A 27527-nucleotide genomic window follows, 5' to 3' on the forward strand; every position below is an offset into this window, starting at 1 on the left:
GTAATATGCTTTTGGTTTATCTGAGTTTTTCTTCCGATCTTCATTCATTCAAATAAGTAATAGTCATGGCTTCATTCGAATTAATTTTGTACTACAGCTGGGAGCTTTTTGGACTAGGTATAGTTGAGTGTGTTTTACAGTACCTTTATGTACCAACAGCAACTATATTTGGCCATTGGTGGACCTTATATCTTCGTAATAAGATGTACGAATTGGCACTTAAGAGTCCTTACTCCTACAGACGAGCGTATTTTGCAAAATGCTTCCTTTTTCATTTAAGATTACGACGTAACTATTAGTATTTATTCAAAAACTGATAACGTACTTAAATAATCATTTCTTAAACTAGGGGCTGAAAACGTTCAAATTTTCATTTTCTCTTTTTGAACCTAAAATAAATGAGTTTTCTTAGGAGTCTTTTTCAAATTTTGCAGTGAGAAGGGTCGTTTCGGTTCTCAATTTTGCAGTAAACAAGAATCATTTGGTACATGAATGATTACAATTCAACTCACCATATCTTGTACGAGGGGCTGACATGCTTGAAAATCGAAGATTCATTTTAAAAAATTGATAAAAAACCTTCCGAGTTTTCTTCATTTTTTTGGTGAAAACAGGGTTACATTACATTTTTTTATCGCAAATTGGACTTATATTTTGCCCCAAAAATAATATTTTATCAAATTGTAACTTTATGTCTACTCATAAAAAAAAATCATAACTATAGGACCTACCTAGCCGTAAATCTATATTTTTTTAAAGACGTATAAATCACGCTGCACCGACACCGCGCGCTCAGTCTCCGCCGAGTGCGCTTAGGGGACGGACCTGTGCTCGACCGTCAGGCGTTCGTTGCTTTCGTAACCATCGAGAGAGTTCCGAGAAGTGCTGTATACTATGATTAGAAAATCTTGATCCAAGGGTGTACATTTTTTACACCATATTTAATTTTAACAACCGACTCTCGCTTATGTGATAGATTTTCAGTGTTACTTGAATTCTGGTTAGGGTTTGCATTTTTATTATACCCGGACGACCTGGATGATGTCCAGGTTCTCATGATGGAGTCAGGAATGGTCACCGAACTCCTAATCTACTCATCATAACTCCATCGTGTTTGGGCTCAATAGATTTTCCTTGACGAACACCATCGATCTAGATGAGGTCCAGGTTCTCATGATGGAGTCAGGAGTTGGTCACCAGAACTCCTAATCTACTCATTAACACTCAATCGTGTTTGGGTTCAAATGATTTGCCCTGACGAGCACCATCTATCTAGATAAGGTCCAGGGTCATGAGACCCTTCTGGTGACCAACTTCTGACTCCATCATGAGATGGTCACCAGAAGTCCTAATTTACTCATCATAAGTCCATCGTGTTTGGGCTCAATCGATTTGCCTCGACGAGCACCATCTATCTAGATGAGGTCCAGGGTCATGAGACCCTTCTGGTGACCAACTCCTGACTCCATCATGAGATGGTCACCAGATGTTCTAATCTACTCATAATAACTCCATCGTGTTTGGGCTCAATAGATTTGCCCCGACGAGCACCATCGATCTAGATGAAGTCCAGGTTCTCATGATGGAGTCAGTAATGGTCACCGAACTCCTAATCTACTCATCATAACTCCATCCTGTTTGGGCTCAATAGATTTTCCTTGACGAACACCATCGATCTAGATGAGGTCCAGGTTCTCATGATGGAGTCAGGAGTTGGTCACCAGAACTCCTAATCTACTCATTATCACTCCATCGTGTTTGGGCTCAATCGATTTGCCTCGACGAGCACCATCTATCTAGATGAGGTCCAGGGTCATGAGACCCTTCTGGTGACCAGCTCCTGACTCCATCATGAGATGGTCACCAGATGTTCTAATCTACTCATCATAACTCCATCGTGTTTGGGCTCAATAGATTTGCCCCGACGAGCACCATTGATCTAGATGAAGTCCAGGTTCTCATGATGGAGTCAGGAGTTGGTCACCAGAAATCCTAATCTACTCATTATCACTCTATCGTGATTGGGCTCATTAGATTTGCCCTGACGAGCACCATCTATCTAGATGAGGTCCAGAGTCATGAGACTCTTCTGGTGACCAACTCCTGACTCCATTACGAGATGGGGTCAGGAGTTGGTCCCCAGAAGTCCTAATCTATTCATCATAACTCCATCGTGTTTGGGATCAATAGATTTGCCCCGACAAGCACCATCGATCTAGAATCTAGATGAAGTCCAGGTTTTCATGATGGAGTCAGGAGTTGGTCACCAGAACTCCTAATCTACTCATCATAACTCCATCGTGTTTGGGCTCAATAGATTTTCCTTGACGAGCACTATCGATCTAGATGCGGTTGATAGATTATTAATATTATTTTATTTTACATACATACTTACAAATAAAGCTTCATTTGCTTCCCACAAGGATCAAGTAAACCTTATAAATCAACTTCGTTCTAAATAAAAACCGGCCAAGTGCGAGTCGGACTCGCACACGAAGGGTTCCGTACCATTATCTATAAAAACGGTCACCCATCCAAGTACTGACCCCGCCCGAGCCCGACGTTGCTTAACTTCTATCAAAAATCACGTTTACAACAGTATGGGAGCCCCACTTAAATCTTTATTTTATTCTGTTTTAGTATTTGTTGTTATAGCGGCAACAGAAATACATCATCTGTGAAAATTTCAACTGTCTAGCTATCTCGATTCGTGAGATACAGCCTGGTGATTGACGGACGGACGGACGGACGGACAGCGGAGTCTTAGTAATAGGGTCCCGTTTTACCCTTTGGGTACGGAACCCTAAAAACGGAGATACTTCTGTTTTAGACATAAAATCGAACTTCAGAGAGTTCAGTAGTTGTTACTTGCAGGTACTCTCGAATTTATTGTCATTATACAGGGTGGCCATAAAATAAGTGCTTTTCCGCTGCTGGCAAGAAAATGGTTGCTGGAAAAAAAATTACCCTCCCATAGAAAATGGACTAGACAAAATGTATGAAACAGCCAAATTTTTTTTTCGCGATTTCGGGGTTGGTCCCATCGCGGTTCGCGGTTGCTTAGTTCAGTATAATCCCTAAACCTCCCTGGCAACGGGAATGCACTTATTTTTGGCCACCCTGTATATATTATTATTTAATATAACCTTATCTTTAAAACATTTAATTATTCAACTTCCTTGGTGAACTGACTTGAATAAGTTACTTGACTTCGTGGATGAACTTGTCACAATAATTCCATGACATACAGAGGTAAACAATCATTATTTTTTACTCGTCGTTGGTTATATATTATCTCATCACATATACTCTATTGACTACTACCATGCTTATAAAATAAAATACAGAGTGCCAATATAACGTTAAAATAAATTTACTTGCAAATTAAATTGAAAAGTATCAAAATTATTCTTGTCTGCGTTGAAACGCGCTTAGCTTTGCCGGCGCTCGCGTACCGAGCGCTAACGCCATCTATCGAGTGTTATTTCGCAAAATCGGTGAACGCTCTAAGGAATAAGGGCTCTTAATAGAGTGAACGATAAAACCATGTTTTATCTCGAAGTAATACACCGGGTTTGAAGTGTTTTCCTTGTATTTACACGTGATTAGTACATAGGCTTGGTAACGAATAGCTAAGTAATTGGATCATTAATGAAAAGAAAGAAACAACAGTATGATCAAAAAAGTAGACCTATTTTATATCAGAAATTAATGAACTTCAAAATTATTGGAGACTGTTTGATACTAGGAAAAAAGTGCCGTTCGAATTTAAAAAATCTGTTATTCATTTATTTAAATATTTGGCCTAATTTAGACTAAACTAATATTATGTATGTAACTGTGTGGCGTTTGTTTAGGAGTGAGATGAATAACATTAAATTGTTAATTTATGTTTAATGAGCTCAATCAATATAACATTGTATTCTAATGGTTTCTTTCATTATTTATACAGTTTTTTATATTATTACTTATAAATGTGTTCAAGTAGGTATATACCCATCTATTTACTACGCATGTATATTTAATTTGTATACAATCTCATTAAAACGACGTTCCTCACAAAAATAAACTCGTATCCGAAACACGCGGCAACCGAATGTAAATAACCACAATTAAAAACAAAAACCATTCAAATATCAGCATTGCTCACACGAAATAGCGACTAAAATCCCTTTTTATCGATTCTTTTCGTTCACGGGAAACACTACACTACACAATCACGAGAATACACCTTATTCAGTTATAATAGAGTTCAAACTAGTTAAACTTCGATAAGAATTAACCGGCTCCGTCGGTGGTTTGGAGGCAACTACTCGCTATCGAATCGACGATGATAATTTTATCTTAACTTAGGACTATTAGGAGTAATGTAAATAGACATTACAAATATTGTACGCGATCTTGTGTTCGCGTTTAAAATGTTAAAAGTAATTAACACTGAGTAAACTTAGTTACATCATTACACACAACAAACTACATTATGTATCACTCAAAATCACGCAAATACGAAATTTCACGCAGAGTTAATATTACTATGTTATCCCCGTAAGACCTCACGGCGCGATTTGGGAAATGAATTAGAGATTCACTAGATATGAAATAGTAAAGAAATGTGACGTTCCACGGGTAAAGGTACCGTATGGCGGTTAGCGCTTACGCTATTATTAACGCCGCTCCAATATTATTGCGGCGCGATGCGACGTAAGCGCCAGCTGCCATAAGGTACCTTTTTCCGTGGGACGTCACATATCTTTACTATTTCATATCTAGTGAATCTCTAATTCATTTCCCGAATCGCGCTGTCAGTCAATATGAAAGTGCACTGTGTAATAAAGTAGATCAAGATCCCAAGAACGTAGCACTTGGCGCAGGACAGTGAGGAGACCCGACCTCAAATAATGGGACCAGGAGAGGAAGAAGAGAAGAAGATTGCATAAGAAAGTATGTAAAACAGTTTTAGAACGGAAAAGTTTTCCATCGAAGAGTTCCCTTGGGTACCTTCCGACTGCATCATCATTCGGGACCCTTTGAAACTCCAATATTCATTATATCTTCACGATGTGTCAAAAAACTACAGCTCATCCTTTCTACTCCTCATTGTCCTGAAAGCTGTTACAGCCTTCAACACATCCTCAGAGAATACCTTCGGCAGCTGGAAGGCGAGGAAGTGTCCGCCGTCGTTGATGGCGTTGGCAGCCACCAGGTTGGGGAACTTCCTCCGCAGGATCCGCCAGGGTTGGAAGATCAGCTCGTTCTTCGCTTGTATGATCCAGGTTGGCACTGTGGTTGGAATTCTGGAAGCAAATATAAATAAATACATATAATATATATTACAGGATGTTTTTTTTACGCAGACCGAACCAGCCCCACAGTAAGTAGACTAAGCTCAATAAGACTTTGGAAATTGGTTATTATGACCATCTTAACACATTTCTGATATTCAGGATCACGACTCCAAAATCTCCAAATTCACATAAGTAGTATTTAGTGTAATACCATTCGAGAAATTTAATCATACTTACTCATCCAACTGCAATCCTATCTGCCTCTTACTAAAAATTTCCGCATACACTCTCACAGACGCGGTGAAGGAGTTGGTAGCCCAGTAGCACATGAGGTTGTCCAGCAGTTGGTCTCTGCTCCAGTGCTTGTCGAGGCCACCATCTGGTAGATACTTGTACTCGTTATTGGTCCAGGTTGAGAACTTCTCCAGGATGTAGGCGAGGAGGCCGACGGGGGAGTCGGAGATGGCTATTCCTGTTCAGGAAGAACTGAATATTAGTAAGTATAGTATTGTAAAGGTGTAAGTTGTAAGCCAATGATTCTTATGAAAAAATGAAAAAGAAAAAGGAAAAAATATTTATTGGTTTTGTACAAGTATTGCTACAATGTAGGTTAGGATCTTCTTTTAAGCAACAGATATGCTTGTGACAGAAAACCCCGCTCTTCCACAAATGCAGGGTTTAAACCAATATGTTTGTGTATATAAATCTAATACTTAAGACTTATAACTAAAACTAAAACTAAATACTTCTTTTATACTAAAAAGTAGTACTAGAGCGGGATAATTAAATTTTTTAACTAATATTTATTAATCAAACGGATCTCAGAGGTTTCAAATAGCTGTACTGCATATTTAACTGTAGTCTATAAGTAGAAAACTGTAAGTAACTTCATTGCATGCCTACTTTATTGATCAATTTAATGGACGAGTTAATCGATATCCAGAGTGTAAGTGTAAATTCAAAGAAGCAGACTGCCTATGGGCGGTTTGAGCATCCAAACTATAAGTTAACTGGTTCGGGTTGCTCTACTGCACTTGCAGGGTGAAGTAGTCAACAATTTTCTGTTTAAAGAGTAGTCATTGGCCCCTATTTTTAAAGGAAAATCACCATCACTCTCTTCCTCACGTTATCCCGGCATTTTGCCACGGCTCATGGGAGCCTGGGGTCCGCTTGACAACTAATCCCATGATTTGACGTAGGCACTAGTTTTTACGAAAGCGGCCGCCATCTGACCTTCCAACCCAGACGAGAAACTAGGCCTTATTGGGATTAGCCCGGTTTCCTTACGATATTTTCCTTCACCGAAAAGCAACTGGTAAATATCAAAGGAAAGTCATCACTACTGCCTTAAAGTAAGAGGCCGATAATTACAGGGGGACTGGCATACGAATAGTTTACCCTAGTTGTATAAATAAAATATCTTTCACCATCACAAAGATATTCACCTAAAGTATCAGGTTTGGTGGCCTGAAGATGCACGTAGCCAGACTCCTCAAGCAGAAAGCCGAAGGTCGAGCTTAAAGGATACATCCGATCTGCCAGATGAGATTCCACTACGAAAGATGGCGTCCATGCGCCAATCAGGTTGAGGAGGATTGCGCTGGTAGATGCAGAAGCGCCCACATTTGAGTGGAAGCCAAGGACTTCCTGAAAAATACGATAAATTATTCATCTGCAGATCTAAACTAGTCCAAAGTAAAAACTGTAGGGTTTCAAGGAGTCTCACCTGAGGAAACAGGGTGGCCAAGCTGATGCCGATGATATCTCCACCTTGCAGATACAACTTTTTGAAGCCTAGTCGGTGCATCAGGTTACGCAGGACCACTGCCATCTCCGCGGTTCTAAGGCCTGGCCGGGCTGGAGCCTATATGTTACCACACGTTTAAAAATGTTATGTTCAGCTGCAGATTTAGTTCATGATTCGGGGACATCGTGGGACCCCAATAGGGTTTGGTTCACTAAAACTGTTTTAGTGATAATAATCGTAAAACCAAGCAAGCAAAAAGCAAGCATAATCGTGAAAGCTAATGAGAAAGAGGTAAGATGGATGGTTCCTAACTCTAACTGCTTATACGAGTAGTAAATAGTTTCGTAAGTAGGGAACATTTTATATAATTGGAAGGCATTAAAATAAGCCTCTCTATAGCTTTAATCCGCATCTTTAAAACTTTGGGGGTTTTAGGACACCGGTGGATTTAGGAGCAATCCAGTCGAGAGCAAGCCATTGCGTTACACTCGTTAAACATGGTCGTACTCCCCATTGTTGTTCATCCACACACCACACAAATAATCTTTTATCAGCTACCACGCTATAGCGATAACTATACTCGTACTTACATCAGAGAACCCACCACCAGGCCAGCTCGGCACGATGGCTTCGATGGCGAAGTCCCGGTCCTCACTGACGGCGGTCAGGAGCGGTAGCGCCTCGTAGAACTCCCTCACTGACCCTGGCCAGGTGTGAAGGAACAACATGGGGATAATCTCCACACCTGCTGGGACCTGGAATCAAGGAGAAGAAGAATAGTAAATTAGTTTTCAATCCACTGCCTTATACCCTGTTATGGCAATTACGGCATGTTAGCACGAGTCATGTGGGTAGCAGGAAAAATTAAGGTCAAAAGTCTGTTAAAACTAAATTATAGGTACCTCTATATTATTGTTTGTTACATAAACATACTCTCCTAGACTGTAAACGGAGAGAAGTATATAGGAACAGACACCTAGAGACTCCAGGCACACTAACCCTTTACCTACGGGTGTCAACTATAGTTGATCGAATAGGGGCATTCCACGAGACTGTCGCTTACATAACGCAGTTCTTCTAATACTTCTGGAAATGCTGAGTAAGCGATATTGGGTCAGGTAATATTTCATGACTTGGCTAACAAATTGGCAGTATATTCTCGAGATTCACGTATTTTATTGAGGTAGCTGCCATACAAGGCAAAAGCGTTATGTAAGCGACAGTCTCGTGGAATGCCCCAGTAATGGTCATGTTAATCATTTTTTTAAATCAAAACGAGACCTTGTGGCTTGGTAATAGCGGTTACATTATGCACTGGGATTAGTATAGATACAAAGAAAAAAATATCATAATATTTCGGTAGATGGTTCTGACATAAACATAATTTTAAAATTACCGTTTTTTTGCTGGCAACTGGGGTTGACACCCGTACTGCAGAGATGCTAATAATTGAACTCAATATGGCGGACAATAGTGTTGTTTTAAATTTCATCGACTTGTTGTCGATATGAGAGTACGCCGTGGGAGTGTTTGGAGTGTTATTTTTAGTGTTTTTTTTACCGTTTTTGGTTCAAATATTGGAATTTAACATGTTATGAAATAATTATTAGGTACTATCACAGAATAAATAATAGTACTAGGTACAGAAGACTCACTCTCTAACAAAACGCGTCTGTCACGATCAGCACAGATATGGCCGCTAGGTGGCGACAGCGCCACGCGCGGCTTATGGCAAACCCCAAAATTGGGGCCGAACGGATGTACTTTTAGCTACCTGTAGCAAAGCGACGAAATTGCGGAGTGAGACACGCCAGTACTATTGTACACGTCACTATTTTCTATAAGTGGCAAATTGTTTTTATGCAACATTTTAAGTGATTGATATTTATGCATTATTTTCATAATTATCGTTATTTAAGTGTTTATTTGTGTTAAGTATACTATAAACTAATGTTCTTAAATTTAAACTTGTGAAATCCGCGAGTAATAGCGTAACTTAAAAATCTTCAATTTCTTAGTGACTGATATATTGCTTGATAGCAGAAAAAATAGTAAATATTATTACTCCAAGTGATTATTTATTGATTAAACACATTATACTTATTGTGTGTGTGAAGTTTCAAGTGTGTAGCTGTAATACTTCAAAAGTTACAAGTAAGTGAAATTATGCCTAACCGCTGACTCTCGCCAAAACATGCCCGTATTGGGCGGTGACGGAGTGATACAAGGGCCCGTAGGTAAAGGGTTAAAGGAGGTACTTATTAGTTAGCAATCTGAAAACATTGCTAGTCAGAATTAGCGCTACCTCGTTTTTCACGCAAAATTGTATGATTATACGCACAATGGTTGTCGATTTGCGGAAAATGCCCTGGAGCAGTGGCGAGCGAGCATTATTTATTTATTTATTTTATTTACATGGAGAACCAACAGCTATAACTATGCTAATAACAACATCAATAGTGACACAGAGCCAATTATAGGATCTGACATATAGCAACATGTTAATATTTAACATTAAGTTAAATAGCAGGCACAATGTTACATGGGCACATGCAATAATATGTTGGCAACATTATGTATTAAATACTAAAACTATTTACTTAAGTTGGATCAACTTACACAATCAATATTTCAATGACTACCTAACAATATATATTTTTACATACGAGTAGCAAACAGCAACTGCAGTTATTATGATTAATTAAACAACTTATAGTAAGTATGTTGGACTTAAAAACTAGAACTTGGATAATATAATATCTATATACCTAAACTATATCTACTTCGGGCTCGGGCATACATACCTGCCACCTGTCAGTCTTTTCACTTAAAGCAGCTTGTCACCAATTTACGCCTCGCAGAAGGAATGGAACAGTTGAATTATGCAGTAGTTTCGGCGTACCTCTATTGCCAAGACCAGACCTATAGAGGTCCGACCTATGTCGGAGAGAGTGAAAGTGGGCAGGCCATGCAATATGCTGTAGACATAATGGATGGTGGGAGAGGAAAGTATTTGAGTGGAGACCACTTTCTGGTGTCTAATGCACACGCCCGCCACTACACACAGTGGCGGGAAAGAGGGGAGGCCTTTGCCCAGCAGTGGAATACACTAATAGGCTAAAGAAGAAAAAAATAAAAAACCATACCTCTGGTCGGACCCTGATGAAGTGAATATCCAATCCCTGTATATTAGTCTTAAATTGCGGGAATTTGTTGAAGAAACTCTCCCTCTCCTGGAAGTTATATTTCTCGGCCCAGTACGAGACCCAGCTGTCCAGCTGTTTGCTGTTGAAGCCGTATTCGAAGCCGATCTTCTCCAGCGGAGGAGTCCACTTGCGATGGTTTTTCAGGCGATGTTTTAGGTCTTGGATCATCTATAAATAAAAATAAATTTCACAGGCCTACTTTTTCTACCATCAGGTTATAATTATAGTAACACACAAAAATGAAGACTGACGTAGGTGCTTCATACAGAATTGGAGTTAAGCACTTCTTCCGAACTACAATTAGTAATATTTAAAAAAAAAATGCCTCACCGAAGCACTAAACTGGACTTCAAAAGTCCTGACGCTGGTATCCTGCTTAAGTTCCTCTCCAGGTCCCCACCATGCTTCGACATCGACATCAGGGAGCGGTGGAGGACTCCTCAGGAACAAGATGTATACAACTATGAGGAATGGGGAAGTGAGCAGCATCAGGAGAACGAAGCATACTAGACGGGTAGACATCTGGCAAGAATAATCAATGGAAATATTAGGTACATATTAAATTAAACATATTAATTAATATGGAATATATAATAAATTAACTTTTATTACTTTAAGTTTGTATTGTATCTATATTTACATTTTATTAACTTGTTATTACGCCTCTACTCATATCTTGAAAAAGAAATAAATTGTTACACAGCATTAAGGATGACTCACGTTATAACGGCTCGGGTCCGGGCCGAGGCATGTGACACTTCGTTTTCTATATAAAGCATCACGTGATCTCCGTTCACCTGTCATAGAAAATGAAGTGTCGGTTGCCTCGGCCCGGACCCGGGCCGTTCTAGCGTGAGTCATCCTTTAGAATACATAGAACAATTTCTATGCAGGGGGGGATCACTTCGCTCTGTAGCTGACTGTACCTACCTATTACTAAGCACTGCGAAACAACAAAACAAATGAAAACACAAAGAACCAAAATACTTAAACAAATAAAAATAAAACACAAATTATACCTATTAAACACTAATCTTATTTGGGCGACGATAGCGGGCGCTGCCTCTGCGTGCGTCCAAATGTCTTATGATGTATAAGTCGAGTGATTGCAACCGCGCTGCTAGCGTACGATAAATAAGTCGAATGAAAGCGATTCTGATAACTATCTTTCAACTATTTGGCTATTCATACGACACTCTTACGATATTCTTTCCGAATATTGCCCTTAACCGTAATGAGAACAGAAAAGTGATTATTTCTCACTTGATGGTCTAATCGGAAGATCAGCGCTGGAAGTCGCCAGCAACATGCTGAGATGGGACCATTTCGTGACACTTTATTTTTCACTATGTTTTTTCTATGTATGTCTGTTGTCTGTGTGTTTACGAATAAAAAACTATTCTATTCTATTCTATTCTAAAAGTACCTATTTTACTCAAAGAGCACAACCTCGTACCTATAACTATGTTTATATAGGAGTTAAAAGTGCATAGCAATAAAGGAAACCGTACCCTGATAGATGTTTTGTCTTTCTTAAACCCACCTAGCACATTAAGGCAATTTTGCTAATTAGGGGTTGTGCACAAATCACGCGAGGTGTTTTCGGCTACTTTTTGATCCCCCTCTCCCCTGGTGATATTTGGTGAGGTTTTTCGCTAGCCCCCCTCCCCCCACACAACCTCACGTGTATTTTTTTGAAATTTTTTCATTCGACCAATTTTAAGAAAAATTGTATTGTACATATATAGAAAATCTTGTTTATTTTTCTATTATCGTTAAATAGACTCGCTATTTTGAAGTGCAGCGTGAAGATTTATGTTTAACGAAACCGAGAAAAAGTATCTACTCATGTGGTAGGTGTTTTTTTCATAGTTTCGTTAACTGTAGAAAAATACACGTGAGGTTTCCTTATACCCCCCTCCCCCAACGTGATCTATCGTGATTTTTTCGTGACCCCCCCACCCCCTATCGAACCTCGCGTGATTTGTGCACAAGCCCCTAGTCAGATCAGATCTGAGTGACTGCACGAGTTAGCGCAAACAATCACTTAAGCTTATCAAGTACGATTAGAAAAACGACCTTGCCCCTGTTAAAATAAAATCCAAATTAGAAGATGACTGGTCAAAATGATAAAAGTAAATAAACATAATAGCCAACCGGACCAAAGCGTGTTTAATGGAAACAAATAATACTTGCTTGATTTTAAGCTATCCAAGATTCCAAGTTCAGTCCGCTACTGCTTAAAGACTAATTGGTCGTTTTATTAGTAAGCAACTTTGCTAAGCAGAAGCCTTCTAAAAACCTAGGGGCTGTCCATAAATTACGTCATCGATTTTTGACGATTTTTGACCCCCCCCCCCCTATAATCATCAAAATCATCCTTCAAATGACCCCATTTCCTCCTACTTCATGCTACCGTCATCCGATGTCCAGACCCCCCCCCCCCCCCCAATTTGAAATGACGTAATTTATGAATAGCCCCCTATCAAAAACACTTCAAGAGGATACCGGACTGCTTCCCAGCTTCGGCTGATGACTATACACCATGAATCTAGTATATAATATGATCAGGCATGAGGGGTGAGAGGAAATAACCGAACAGCCGGCCTAGCCAAGGTTACAATCGCTATCGCTTCGACAACGAAAAGCATTATGTCTCTCTATAACTCTTCCATATTAGTGCGACAGTGACAGTTGCGTTTCGATCGCTACGGAGCGTAAGCTATTGGCATCTTGGCTACGCGGCCTGGATAGTCTTATGTTATCTTTCAGTAGGAGTAGCAGCGAAAGAGCTATTATTGTTTGTCCTTGTCACAGTCTCACATTGTTTTTATTCCCCACCGTAAATTTAGTATGGATTATGGTGGGCAACAAATAAATTCGACCAATCATAGCGTCGCATTGCTTGTGATGTGTTGTGCCTCACGGAGGCACGCGTATACCACTTCTATAGGATCCTACCTTCAATGCACTGTGCGTGTAAAAGCGCCTGAAAAATGTGAGGGGCAAAATGGCGATTATACAGAATATGTATTAAAGTAATTTGACGCACATCCAGAAATATGTGAAATGAACTGTCGCCCGCGGTATTTCTGGACCGATACTACCTTCAAACTTTCAAGAAAAGAGCATATTCCCATCCCCTCCCATCTTAAAGGCAGGCAAGGCACTTGCAACCCCTCTGGTGCTGCGGGTGTCCACGGGCGACAGTAATAGTTGCCTCGTTTGCGTCCTGAAAAAATCGTTATAACACTTTAACACATTCACTGCCCCCGACGCACATGTGCGTCCACCGTCATACAAGTTAGTTCCTAGGCCACGCCCCCTGGCAATGAATGGGTTAAACTCTCGCCTTTTGTACACATATTTAATTACACAAACATTTTTATAAACTAATTGCGCGTAGTTAAGTGTTGTTTTATTAATATCTCCGTTGACATTTGTTGGGACATCAGTCTTTCCGTGACCACAGCTGGTGCAACTCAGCTGAAACGTAGGCATTTAAGGTAAAAACAATGAAATTATGTCGCGGCAGACCCGTTTGTGTAATTAAATATCTGAAAAACGTTATCATAAAAAATGTTGTCCTGCAAAACTTGATGATATGATAGAACTTTTTTTCATTGTCTATTAATGTCTATGTCTATGTCATAGACATGTCTATGTCATGTCTATGTCACTGCCGCTCACACATACTGATTAGGAAGTGACTGCCAAAGTGAGAGACTAGAAAAGCGTAACCATCATAGGCCCGTCGCTAAATGCTTAAAACTGTAAATATTAGGAAACATGCAAACACAATTTTTTTTATCAGGCAGATACGTTTGTGTAAACCATACTTTAAAAAATTCAATTAAATAAAGGAAAAATTAGGAAAGCTGCATTGAAATCTTATCTAATCTAATGGCGACGAAAATTAAGGTCCACCGATGTACAGTTAGGAGTGTTTCTGTTTGTACGTGATTTGAATACAATCACGATGATTTTTTGGTTCTGCAAAAACATCAACGAATCATGACAATGAATTGCTTCTTCTAAACATGGCCGTCTAAACGAGTTATGCTCTGTTCACCATACCTAACGCTATATTACGATGCATTTATTTTATTACATTTTTAAATTCGACAAATCAATGCAGCAGCTTTAAATTTCAACCTTATATTAACTGTATCAAGGTTGTTTTTTCAAGAACAGTAATAGATAGTAGTTTTTAAGCGTATCTCGTTCACAGTTATATGACTGCTCCCTCCAGTGTGTTTTGAAGAAGGAACGGCGGCGGACGTTCATTTGTTTTCAAAGTAAGTTTTGTTTTTCTTAATTATTCTTTCGTGATTTAAGGATATCTATTGAATTATAGGTAGATGTTAGAAGAAATGTCGGGCTGCGTATTATATTATGTAGTTTATTATACTGTTTTTGCTATGTGTCTCAACTCAACATAATTAGAGGTGATTTGGTTGTTGAAAAACGAAGATGTATTTTTTTACTTGAAGAAACACCTTTCTTATTTCTTATGATAATTAACATTATACTGTTGCTTAGTTAAGTAGAGTTTTGTATGTAGGTAGTTCAAAAACATTTATAACAAAATAAATTAAAGCAGGTTATGTAGTCAGTGTGAGTTGTTTACACACCGGCCGGATTTTATTACGCTCAAGTTCAATGTCATGGCCGTTGACGATCGATAATCTGGGGTAACGTTATGCAACAATTTAAATGATGGATATTTGGCGTTTGCATTATTGGTGTAATTTTTTTAGTTAGAGTAAAGGTACCTACCGTTCGGATTTATACTAAACCAAATACTGCAAATGTCATGATTCTGGACAGAAATATTGATTTTGGCAGTAACGCTGGTGCAGTCTGAATTCGAACGTTATCTTTAGCGTTATGGGTCTTTCCTGACATCATACAATTCGAGCCGAAGAAACCGTTAGAAGCTAAATCGTTGAATTTATACAAAAAGGCCTTGGAATATGTTTAGACTCCAATGCAGACTAGGCGATTTCCAAAAAAAAAAAATATGTTACCCGGTTTGAATTCTATGTACTCTGTATCTTCAGGTATTTAAATAAAAAGTAAACAAAAGTTGAGGGTAGATGAAAACATTACACGATCGAATAATGTAGGTAAACGTCAGGTCGTTAAGTGACTGATTCAGGCGGTTTTGTAGTTAGTCAGTTAACCAATAATGTTATAACTACCCGAAAATGTACAAATCGTTTGTTTACTTTTATTTAAATACCTAAAGATACAGACGAACCATCTAATCAGCATTATTTTAAGCAGACTTCCAAGCAATTGAAGGGATGTTTACAAAAACAACATAACTGACTACACTGGTTGACACCTGAAACGATTAACAATGTTCTTAAAAAAGTGTCAACCGCTCTAAGCAGTTATGTTGTTTTTGTAAACATCCCTTCAATTGTGTACTTGTGTAGCTATTTAGGTACTTATATCATTATCTATTCATTTACCTAAAAAGCTTTCTTTCAAGTGACTCCTGTAAGAACCACGCATGTAGGTACTCGTATAGTTTGGCCCAGAACTGTCTCATTTCAAATATAGACAGACAGAATCATACTGTCTTTGTCTTACGGTAGTACTAGCACTCAAACGAAAGAAATGAGTATGGTTTTCCTGTTTCTTACTGGCTGACAAGTTTTGTTTGCCGGACTAAAGTTACAAAATAAATGCAGTTTAATAATTTATCTACATGTATAAATTGTATTTATCAACATGTAGTCACCTAGTTACTAATGTTATCTCTTAATTCATTACTTCGTACAAACAGCAACACTCCTAACTGTACATCGGCGGACCTTATTACAAAAGGCTTAAGGTCCACCGATGTACAGTTAACAGTGTGGGCGATAGTACATATCTGAATGTATTTTTGTAGGTAATTTCTTGTTTACTTCTGATAATGTTTCATACCTCTCCGGACTTTGCCCTCGTATAGTCAATGACAAAACGATTTTCTACACGAAGACCGGTCTTGTGATGATGACATTACATATTATAGTCTAGTTTACGTGTGTTTATTTTTGAAACAAAATGACTTTTTAATACAAAAACTACAATTTTGCGTTAGCCGCGTCTTAGGTTTTATTAGAAAACATTGTTTTCCACTACTAGGTACAGTATGTGCGGAAAGATAGATAGATAAAACGTTTATTTGGATGCTGCAAAAACACACAATTTACAAATAGGTGCATTACAAACAGAACAAAACTAAAAATATGTACAGAGTTTAATTAACAATAAAAAAAATACTTAAACACGAAAAGATGGGTTTACTTGCTGTACACTGTGTGCATTGCAGCAAAAACAAAAGGGTTCCGACTCAGCTATACGCTTCGCTCTTTTGAGCAAAGCACTGATATTCTGCCGGAACCCAGATCACGTTACAGTTGGGTAAATACCTATGATGGTAAAAAAGTGTGTAGTTAAATGGTGTTAAAATGTTCCGAAATAAAAATACATAAATAAAACAGAAATAAGAATATTAAGTGGCCATAAAATAAAATAAAAGTGAGTAAGTGCATAGGGTCGTGGAATGTATGGGGCCCAATACATTCCACGACTCTTCTCTTTCCGAACAGGCTCTAACTGTGGGCCTATTCGTTGTAATTTTTGGCACCGGTGAAGGTTTGAGATTAAATAAGGATTACTTTCATATGACAAACAAAAGTTAGCTAAGTAACAATCGACTGCAAGATAACATTTAAAAATTTTCGCGTTTTGAACACATTAAATCACATTTACAACCGGGTCTATAACGAATTTATTTTGTTAAGTATTACCTACCTTTATTTACCGACGTTTTGACACAGCTTTCACTGGTCGTGGTCGCGGCTAACTGATGTCCCAGCATAATATCAAAACCTGTGTCGAAACGTCCGTAAATAAAGTTATCTAACAATATAAATTCGCAATAGAACCGGTTGTAAGGCCAAGCGCGCACTACGATTTTTTGTCGTGCGATAATTTTGTCGCAGAAATGTAACGTAATGTGATTTAACAATCGACCGGCCCTGCAGCCTCAATTAGATATTGTTTACGTGCTTCTGTTGTCTGTGTAGTATGTTCGTACATGTTTTAGTCACGAGTCACGAATAACTGGCTTTTATCTTTATATTAAAAACATGAAAAGATGAGTATTGCAGTAACTTTTACGATTATTTCTTTATCATAGTGGACGATGGTACATCTCTTCATAACGTCCACAAATTATCAAAGATCTTTACAAATATGAAGAGCTGTGCGTTCGTTACAGTAAAAAAGTCTTGAAAAGTGAGAGTTCGGATGAAGCACCTCATAAATCATATTAGAAATTATTTTGGACGAGTGGACGCCATGAAGAGTCGAAGACAGTGGAGAGAGTGGAGTTATTGTCCAGAGAAATGTTCGACCGACGGTTATTTTTAAGAGTGAAGTAATTAAGTAGTACCTAGTCATTTAAATATTATCCTTACAATTTCAGATGGCACGTCTCCTATGCTTCGGTCTCCTCGCGCTCCTAGCTGCCCCATTCCTCGGGTTTATATACGTTTTGTTCCTGAAGAGTCCACCTCCGCTGCCCGACATCGATGTCCAGGCGTGGTGGGGACCCAAGGAGCTGCAGGCCAAGGAGGATGCCAGTGTCAGGCCTTTTAGAGTGCAGTTCTCTGCCCCGGTAAGTTCTTCTACATTTGATACGAACAGTAACAAACACATTCACTGCCAGCGACCCACTCTTCTCCGGGTTCTTAGTTCGTAGGCCCTTTTCGCTACAAAGTGGAAAGCATATTTTATCAGCTACACGCATACAGCGTACCTTGCTGTGGAAGTGAATCCGTTAAATCGGTCAAAAACTTTTTGGTTCATAAGAGTTAGCCTCATGTGTCTTTCCTGTGACCTGTGACCATACTAAAATAAATTAGGCCTGTTCAAGCCTTTTACTTCATAAGCGGTGTATGACTAAAGCTTTAGTAAAATGTGTCTACAGGAAAAACGCTTGGATAACTTTATCACAATCGGAACTGCTTGATACTTTTATATGTTCAAGAGATCCAAGGGTATTGTGTAATTCACCTAAATCATTACTTAGACATTTTTCATTACTTCCAGATGGTCCACGACCTCAAAGAGCGCCTCAAGAACCATCGCAAGTGGACCCCTCCGCTGGAGAACGTCGGCTTCCAATACGGCTTCAACAGCAAGCAGCTGGACAGCTGGGTCTCGTACTGGGCCGAGAAGTACAACTTTACGGAGAGAGAGAGGTTCTTCAACAAGTTGCCGCAGTTCAAGACTAATATACAGGGGTTGGATATTCACTTCATCAGGATTAAGCCAGAGGTATATACCATTTTCCACACTATAACAACAGTCTATAAAACAATACAGTCATTCGACCAAGCCGCCTAGACAGGGCAATCGTTCGGGGTGCGAGGGGCGAGAGGTGGGTCGCGCGCACTCGAGCGGCATACGTCGCCATTCCCAACTAGCAAAATAGTCGTATAAGAATTGATTTACTCAGCCTGTAATCGTATAACAGCCGAGTTACGGTTGTTGAAGCACCAATATATCGTATAATAGCGGTTAACTCGACTATTTAGCAATTTTCGCTAATTAGTGCTATAATCATGTCGTATAAACGTTTATAGCACTATCTTTTAGCACTTTTATTCCACCTTTTAATAAATGCTGAGTTAGCGCTACTAAATCATATTTATTCAGCATAATTGTTCTATTAAAATCATATAACAGCTATAGATTAGCTAATTGTCTGAATAAGGCGCTTTAATACAACTGTTACTCAACTCTCATCTCTGTTGCTATAAAAGGCTATTAAAAGCAATCAAATAACCATTTGGCAACAATGCTGCTGTAACAGCGCGCTTATATCATAATTCGGGTAATGGGGTTCAAACCGCTGTTATAGGAGCTGAAGTGTATTTACAGGTTTTATTCAAAATGTATTCAGCTTAGAGTACTTTTAAAGAGTTTTGAACTACATTAACAGCACAAGTCAGCCATGTCGACGTTTCAATATAGTCCGGTGGCCAACTGCATGAAACCCTACCTGACAAAAAAATAGAATAATCCTACTCTGTAGGGGTAGCTGACTTTTAGTAGCATCAACTGTTCTTGGTCGGCCGCGGCTTAATTTGGAAAATTTTGCGCTAATGGCAAAATAGTGGTACAAAAATTCATAAAAAAAAACCCATCGTATAATAGAATGAAACTTGCATGGTAGGATAGCTGCCTTTGAGGACAGCAAAACAAAACTGGTCAGCTACATCCTGTGTTCGCAGGTTCTTGTGTCCGACCGAATTTGTGGTACCACGTGACAGCTACAATTTACCTCATCGAAAAATAGAATCAAAACAACTGATTGTAATACCTACATTAAATTTGTTGACATATGTCTTAGTCGGCCTCACCTTAGCCTGACAGCGTTTTCAGTCCGTCCGCATTAAAAAAAAAGTCAATGGCAGCTGTCCTACCATACAAGTGACATTCTATTTTTCGATGAGGTAAATTGTAGCTCACTTGGTACCACAAATTCGGTCGGACACAGGAACCTGCCAACACAGGATGTAGCTGACCACTTTTGTTTTTTTGATGAATATTTGTACCACTTTTTTGCCATTTGCGCAAAATTTGCCAAGTTAAGCCACGGCCGACCAAGAGCAGTTGAAGCTGCTAAAAGTCAGCTACCCCTACAGAGTAGGATTTTTCAATTTTTTTATCAGGTAGGGTTTCATGCAGTCGGCCATCGGACTATAAATCCATAAACATGGCGACATCATGTGCTATAAGTGTAGCAGTAAACGCAGTTACTCGACTTATAGTCGAATTAATGAGATATAACAGAAACTAGATCGTGTAAGCAAATTTTTACTTATTTTTATTAATATTTTTTTATTGAAATTTAAGAAAATAGGCGGCCCATGAATATATATGAACCAGTGCCTTTGGTTTTATCAATAAAGTATTTTTCGCGCTGGGTTTTACTGTATTACGTGTACTTACAGACAGTAAAAACTTATGTACACAATCACGGTAAAAATAAATGTCATGGATGACAGCAGTAAAAAATACTTAAGTATCTTTTTGTTTTATTAGACACGCGAAGACGATTAGGCCTCAAACTTAATCAAATAATTGAAATATAATCGCTTACCTGAGATCGTTTTTAGCGCATATTAGTTGAATAAAAGCATTTACTGCACTCTTACACATTTAAAATGCCGAGTAAAAGCAATCCGGCTACCTTTACGAAACATTTTTGCTGAGAAAAAGCAGTGCGGCTGCTTTTATAGAACACTTTTACTGAGTAATAGTAAATTGCTAATGTTTATAGAACAAATAGTCGAGTAAAAGCACTATCGTTACTATTAAAACACTAGAAGTGCTTTTATCCACTTTTACTCAACTCTTACAGCATCGATTTGCTTCTTATACAGCGCTTACTCGATTTTTATAACACTTTTAGTCTGTATAAGTGCGCCTTTTCGCGTTGAGTAAACGCTTACAGGACTTTTACTCGACTGTTTTTACACCGTTTATAGCACCAAAAAGCGAAAATAAAAACGTGCTCTCAACTTTTATAGCACATAGATTTGCTAGTTGGGTTGTTAGTAGCTCGGTACTACTCACTGGGCTAGCGTCTCTTATTTAAGTCAAGAGTAAGTCTTGGGCAGTTGTGTTAAAGTCTGTGACAACCCTACTGTGTTCTTGTGCGGTGTCAGCATTTACGCAGACAACATAGGGGTCGGTCCAGGTCCACTGTTACTTTTTACACTGTGCTGACTGACGTCTTGTAAATCTTATTTCAAGGACAAAAGTGTTGCTGTTATTCATACATTTATAGTATATTTATTAGAGTGAGACCAAGAAAAGTCTGCAGAGATTTTGACATCACACGCAGTGCAGGTGTTATTTTAAACGTCAAACTTCTATGACATTATGACGTATAAATAACACTGGCACTGCGTGTGCTGTCAAAAAAGTTTGAAAATACAAGTTTATCAATAAATTATTTGTATTTGCTTCGTTTCGCCTCCATAGATGACTTGATTGATTTCAGGCTCCAGCAGGAGTGGAAGTGGTCCCCGTGCTGTTCATGCACGGCTGGCCAGGGTCGGTGAGGGAGTTCTACGAGGCGCTGCCTCTCCTGACGGCCGTCAGCAAGGACCGGGACTTCGCCATCGAGGCCATCGTGCCCAGTCTACCGGGATACGGGTTTTCTGATGTAAGTGTAGAAGAGAAGGAAAAATATATCGAATAGTTCAGACACTACGCAGAAAGTGGATTGCATGGCTGGCCACTAGTCAGAAATTTATAAGATTGTCTTCTTTATATAAGCTTGTCTCAAGTTGTCACCTTGATCTTATCCAGCTTGCTAAGCTATGAATTATCTTATAACTACTCGTACTGATTTAAACGAAGACAATTTTTACTAATCATTACTGGTTTAGTTTAAATACATATCTTAACCAGTTGTTTTACAATGATTAAACTTTTCAATGTCGGGTGTGACCTTAAATGTCTGTTGCTGTACACTGATTACATTTTAATTAAGAGAGACTGGTTTATCAGGTTTATGAGATTTAAAAAAGGCTTAAAGAACTTCGAAATGTTCCTATTCAAATGTTCCACTATTTTCAGGCTGCAGTCCGACCAGGGCTAGGAGCCGCGGAGATGTCAGTTGTGATGCGTAATCTGATGCACCGGCTTGGCTTCAAGAAGTTCTACATCCAGGGTGGGGATTGGGGCAGCCTTATCGCTAGCGGCATGGCTACGCTGTTCCCTGATGTAAGTCACTGTAAATTTAAGGAATTTGATTGCTGTACGTTACCATTTCGCACTTTGTCAAATTGACAATATTTGATTGTCACTGTTCCAGAGGGTAGTTATGAAATGGTACAGAAATCACATTCCTCGACCATATTAGATGACCGTATTAGCGTTTTCACGTTGTCCGATCCGATGTCGGATTATGTCGAATACGACTGCAAAGAAGCAAAATACGTCTACGTCTTTTATATTTGTATATGTATACGAGTATAGGTATTTAATCATTTATGGTTTGTTGTTTAAAATAAATGTTAATGCAAAAAGTAAAAAAAAATGATTCCAAGGGCATTCTCTAGCAGCTGTTAGTGTTAGAGTCGGTGTAGCTTTATTTGACGTTCATAACTGCATCGTAATATGCCTTGACTAATAAACTATCTTTATCTTTACCTGTTTTTATCCAAAGGTCATCCGACAATTCCGACATCCGATATTGAATGAGACATTGTGAAAGACTAACCCTAGAAGGATGATAAATAGTATCGGAGTATTCACATCAAGGCATCTTCATAACTCCCATATTATTCCAGGAAATCCTCGGCCACCACACCAACATGGGTGCCACCATGTCCACCAAGGCCAACATCCTGAGCGCGCTCGGCGCTTATCTGCCTTCCTTCGTGGTGGAGTCGCACTTGGCTGACCGCATGTACCCGCTCACCACGAACTTCGCTCGGCTGATAGAAGAGACCGGCTACATGCATATTCAGGCTACTAAGCCCGATACTATAGGTACGAGTATATAACTTTTTGAGTTAATAAATTTTGTGAGCAGGCACTTTGTGTGATGATTAAATATTATATTATTATATGTCTTACCATATCTCGGGACCATGGGGTCCCGGACCTTTGGGAAGCGTGCGTCGGGCCGAAACCAACATCGCAGAGGCCCTTTAAGACAACTTTGCTGTCTTAAAGGGTTAAGACAACTTTGATGTCATGTCACTTATTATATACATATATTTTTTTCGATTCAGTGTTTTGAAATTTTTCAAAATGGCGGAGCCATACATTTATTCAGTTTTAACTTATGCTCGCGAGATCTACACTTCTACAGGTCACAGAGCCACTAGTTTAATCTTTTTAGGGTTCCGTACCAAGAAGGTAAAATGGAACCCTCTAAGCCAAGGAAATGATCTTGTTTGTGCTCAACGTGTCTTATTTTACAATGGTAATGTACCTATGTATGTTCATAAAGATACGGATATGTGTATTAAGGTTTAATAACTAGGTTTAAAAAAAAAATAGATTTTCAGTAATATTATAAGAATGGCTTCCCGTAAGTGACATGCTCGTGGAATACCCGAACTTACTAAACTAACTACTAAAACTAAATTAATTCACAGGTGCAGCCATATCCGACTCCCCCGTCGGCCTCCTCGCCTACATCCTGGAGAAGTTCTCGACCTGGACCAAGAACGAGTACAAGTATCTACCAGATGGTGGCCTCGACAAGCACTGGAGCAGAGACCAGCTGCTCGACAACCTCATGTGCTACTGGGCTACCAATTCCTTCACCACGTCTGTCAGATTGTACTCTGAGAGTTTTAGCAAGAGACATTTCGGATTGCAGTTAGATGAGTGAGTATTAGCTCAAAAATAATTTCCATCTCCGGCGAATTCTTTAAATTAGTTTCTTTATTTAATCCAATTTAATTTAGTGGATAGATTAATGATAGATGGGTCAAAATCAAAACTATGTTCAGGTCTTTCCTGAGGACATACCCAAAAGTTAAAGGCTATAAAGCCCTTATCCACATGAAAGGGTACCTACTCCTTTTATAAATGATAAAGTCATTACCTACATGCCCACAAGCTGGGCGCAGGAGAGATACCTTGTGTGTTCACTGAAATGTAATGTTTGTTAAAAAAAAGTACTAACCGTCCAACTGGGTGAAATGTCCGGTTGACAGGTTGGTAATAGACGAACCACCCCGTCACGGCGAAACCCGTCGCAATCTCTCGACTATCCCTTGGTGTACCCTTATTTTGCCGACAAACTTTTCATCGAATATTATTTCATAGACAACGATTCATCGAAACGTTAGTACTAATAATATTGTTTGGCGTTATTTTGTTTCATATACTATTTATTTCAATTTTTCTTACTGCGTAGAAATACTATTCAACGAATATTACTTGATCGCTAGCTCGTTTCAAATTATTTTAATTGGCACAACTACTAAACATTGCAATTCATTTGTTCGACGTATTACTTTAATACATTCTTATATGTCGTACGTCGTACTACACATAAATACATTTTTCTGTTGTAAGAATTTTAGATTTAGGTTAGGTTAGAACCGCGACCCCACACAGAAATGAACGGCTATCAAAGTCGGATTAGGTTAGGTTAGAACTGGGACCCCACACAGAAACGAACGGCTTTTAAAGTAGGTTTAGGTTAGGTTAGAATTGCGACCCCACACAGAAACGAACGGCTTTCAAAGTAGGTTTAGGTTAGGTTAGAACTGCGACCCCATCACCCCACACAGAAACAAACGGCTTTCAAAGTAGGTTTAGGTTAGGTTAGAACTGCGATCCCACACAGAAACGAACGGCTTTCAAAGTAGGTTTAGGTTAGGTTAAAACTGCGACCCCACACAGAAACGAACGGCTTTTAAAGTAGGTTTAGGTTAGGTTAGAATTGCGACCCCACACAAAAACGAACGGCTTTCAAAGTAGGTTTAGGTTAGGTTAGAACTGCGACCCTACACAGAAACAAACGGCTTTCAAAGTAGGTTCAGGTTAGGTTAGAACTGCGACCCCACACAGAAACAAACGGCTTTCAAAGTAGGTTTAGGTTAGGTTAGAACTGCGATCCCACACAGAAACTAACGGCTTTCAAAGTAGGTTTAGGTTAGGTTAGAACTGCGGCCCTACACAGAAATGGCTTAGTAAGTAAAATTATTGTTACCAACCTATTTATAATTTGGCCAAAATGAAAATGCAGGCTTGTAAAATTATGTGTTCAAAATTAGAGCACATAGCTATAATCGCGCAGAGTGAGACGACTGACGTGATTGCGTTTAGTTTCGATAACGAAATATTACAAATTGAAATCTTTTGCGCGTAATAAATTTAATGAAATACAATCCAAAATGAAATAAGAAAACCCGTAAAGAAATACTACGATATAAACTATATACAAAATAACTCAAGTACCAATTTAAAGTCCCCGATTTAAATTTACTAGTATCGATTCTTCGACGCAATAACTTGTCGATGAAATGAAAATACTTGAAACGTTGTCTTCGAAATAACATTCGATGAAATGTCTGTCGGCAATTCAAGGGTAAACCCTATCCCTTATCGCCCTTAGAGTTGGTCAAAGACCGTTCGTTGCAAAAGTTCCATCTGTCCGCTCGAAACGATTTGTCTCGTCTTTTTTGGCGCGGACAGCTAAGGAATGGAATGCGCTCCCGCCCTCTGTATTCTCTGACAAATATGATCTCGGTCTCTTTAAAGCAAGAGTGAATAGGCTTTACTGAACCGGTGAGCTCCATCTTAAACTCTGTCTTCACTTTCCATCTACAACCAAAACAGCGCGGAATGTCTTGGGAATTTGCGAATATCTATATCCAGGGGAATGAGAGGAGAATGACCCCTAAATCTTTCTGGGATGGCATGATGTAGTATATACATAATATATTGTTGGACTTGGACTCACACATCTTGTTTTCAGGATCCCAACCCCAGTCCCAACCTGGGTGATTCAAGCGAAGCACGAGCTGGCCTTCCAATCCGCCAGGATCCTGCGCACCAAGTTCCCGAACCTGGTGGCAGCCAACGCCATCGACGACGGCGGACATTTCCTCGCCTTCCAGCTGCCGAAGGTCTTCTCCGAGGATGTGTTGAAGGCTGTGACTGCTTTTAGGAAGTTGAAGAAGGAAGCTAAGAAGACTGAGCTGTAGATATTAGGGAACATTATTAGAACACGACAGGACTCACGCTAGACCGGGCCAAGGCCGGGTTGGAGTTTCTGGCGCTTCGTTGTCTATGATGGCTGATCTGTGATCACGTGGTGCTTTCCATAGAAAACGAAGCGCAGGAAGCTCCGGCCCGGCCCCGGCCCGGTCTGGCGTGAGTCATCCTTTACTATTAGACCGGTCTTACGATCATTTGCCACCATCGTTGTATATAAGAATATGGTTGTTATATTTGTTTTGTGACTTTATAAAAGGGTTTTTATATTATTATATTTTTATAATAAAGTGTTCAATAAAATGTATTAGTTTCTTTTTAAACCTTCTATTAAATTAAATAGATCCAATTCAATACAACTATATGCGTGTGAGTGCACACCCACACACAGCTATACGCTACACACTTGGTTGAAAATTCTCGAAAAAATCAAATCGTTTTTTTTTCAGGACGTTTTGAAATTATTGTTTTTTTTCCGTATTTTTCATTTTTTTTTGGGAAAGTAATGAAACTTTTTTAAACTAACGACAGCGTCAAAGTCAATAGACATTTTCACAAAATATCGCCACCCAGCATTCAGATAACAAAACACACGACTAAGCAGGTGTAGTAAACTATGGATTAAATATGGGATCCTTTTAATTTACCGAAACTTTTATGACCAAATTTCGTTTCCCAACCAAATTTTACCAACTGCACGTTTGTCAACTCAATCTTTCCCATATAAACATTTGACAAACTTAAAATCCGACAAATGATAATTTCCCAAACTGTTACTTTGCAACTTTTAAAAGACCAACTGTTTTCTTCCCAGATGTTTTACTTGGACTATAAATGTTCGCTCAAATTTATTATTGTCAAATAAATCATCGGACAACATTATTTTGTCCAAAAATATCTTTATTTAAAAAATGTTTGTTCAAATAAATGTAGGTATTGCAAAACCACTATTTCACAAATTATGTCTATTCAATACATTATGTTATTAAAAATGTGTTACGGCTAGGTTAGGTAAAGGCTACAAATATAATGACGACCAAAAAATACTTTGGTATCCTATGGGATATGAAAAACTGGCAAAAATATTTCGGTAATCCATTAGTAACCTGTTTGAACCACTATCAGTTAAGTGGGTTAGGTTAGCACTGAGACCCTTACAGAAACGAAATTCTACTAGAAAAGTGGGTTAGGTTAGGTTTGAACTACGACCCTTACAGAAATGAAATGCTACTAGAAAAACGGGTTAGGTTAGGTTTGAACTGCGACCCTACAGAAAAGAAATGCTACTAGAAAAGTGGGTTAGGTTAGGTTTGAATAGCGACCCTTACAGAAAAGAAATGCTACTATAAATGTGGATTAGGTTAGGTTTGAACTGCGACCCTTATAGAAACGAAATTCTACTAGAAAAGTGAGTTAGGTTAGGTTTGAACTGCGACCCTTATAGAAACGAAATTCTACTAGAAAAGTGGGTTAGGTTAGGTTTGAACAGCGACCCTTACAGAAAAGAAATGCTACTAG

At 38.9% G+C, this 27527-nt stretch overlaps 2 protein-coding genes and 2 long non-coding RNA genes across 4 annotated transcripts; 2 read left to right on the forward strand and 2 right to left on the reverse strand.

The window, feature by feature from the left end:
- Positions 1-397: 397 nt before the first annotated feature.
- On the reverse strand, positions 398-1729 carry LOC134801929 (uncharacterized). Its single transcript, XR_010145762.1, has 2 exons — positions 1608-1729; positions 398-1213 (listed from the first exon to the last, which is right to left on the reverse strand). It is a non-coding gene; the product is annotated as an uncharacterized LOC134801929 (long non-coding RNA).
- Positions 1288-3532, forward strand: LOC134801937 (uncharacterized). Its single transcript, XR_010145763.1, has 2 exons — positions 1288-1567; positions 1686-3532. It is a non-coding gene; the product is annotated as an uncharacterized LOC134801937 (long non-coding RNA).
- Positions 3533-5071: 1539 nt separating this feature from the next.
- LOC134798909 (juvenile hormone epoxide hydrolase-like) lies at positions 5072-10760 on the reverse strand. Its single transcript, XM_063771323.1, has 7 exons — positions 10569-10760; positions 10179-10406; positions 7623-7787; positions 7012-7149; positions 6731-6932; positions 5523-5757; positions 5072-5294 (listed from the first exon to the last, which is right to left on the reverse strand). The coding sequence occupies exons 1-7, from the start codon at positions 10758-10760 to the stop codon at positions 5072-5074; spliced, it is 1383 nt and encodes a 460-aa protein (XP_063627393.1).
- A 3675-nt stretch (positions 10761-14435) lies between these two features.
- Positions 14436-26312, forward strand: LOC134801512 (juvenile hormone epoxide hydrolase-like). The gene is made up of 8 exons (XM_063774127.1): positions 14436-14536; positions 17728-17919; positions 18354-18581; positions 21319-21483; positions 21900-22046; positions 22616-22817; positions 23432-23666; positions 25771-26312. Exons 2-8 carry the CDS (start codon positions 17728-17730, stop codon positions 25997-25999), a joined length of 1398 nt encoding a protein of 465 aa, XP_063630197.1. The 5' UTR covers positions 14436-14536; the 3' UTR covers positions 26000-26312.
- Positions 26313-27527: the final 1215 nt, after the last annotated feature.

The sequence above is a fragment of the Cydia splendana genome, chromosome 2 (genome assembly GCF_910591565.1).
Source record: "Cydia splendana chromosome 2, ilCydSple1.2, whole genome shotgun sequence".
Taxonomy (NCBI): domain Eukaryota; kingdom Metazoa; phylum Arthropoda; class Insecta; order Lepidoptera; family Tortricidae; genus Cydia; species Cydia splendana.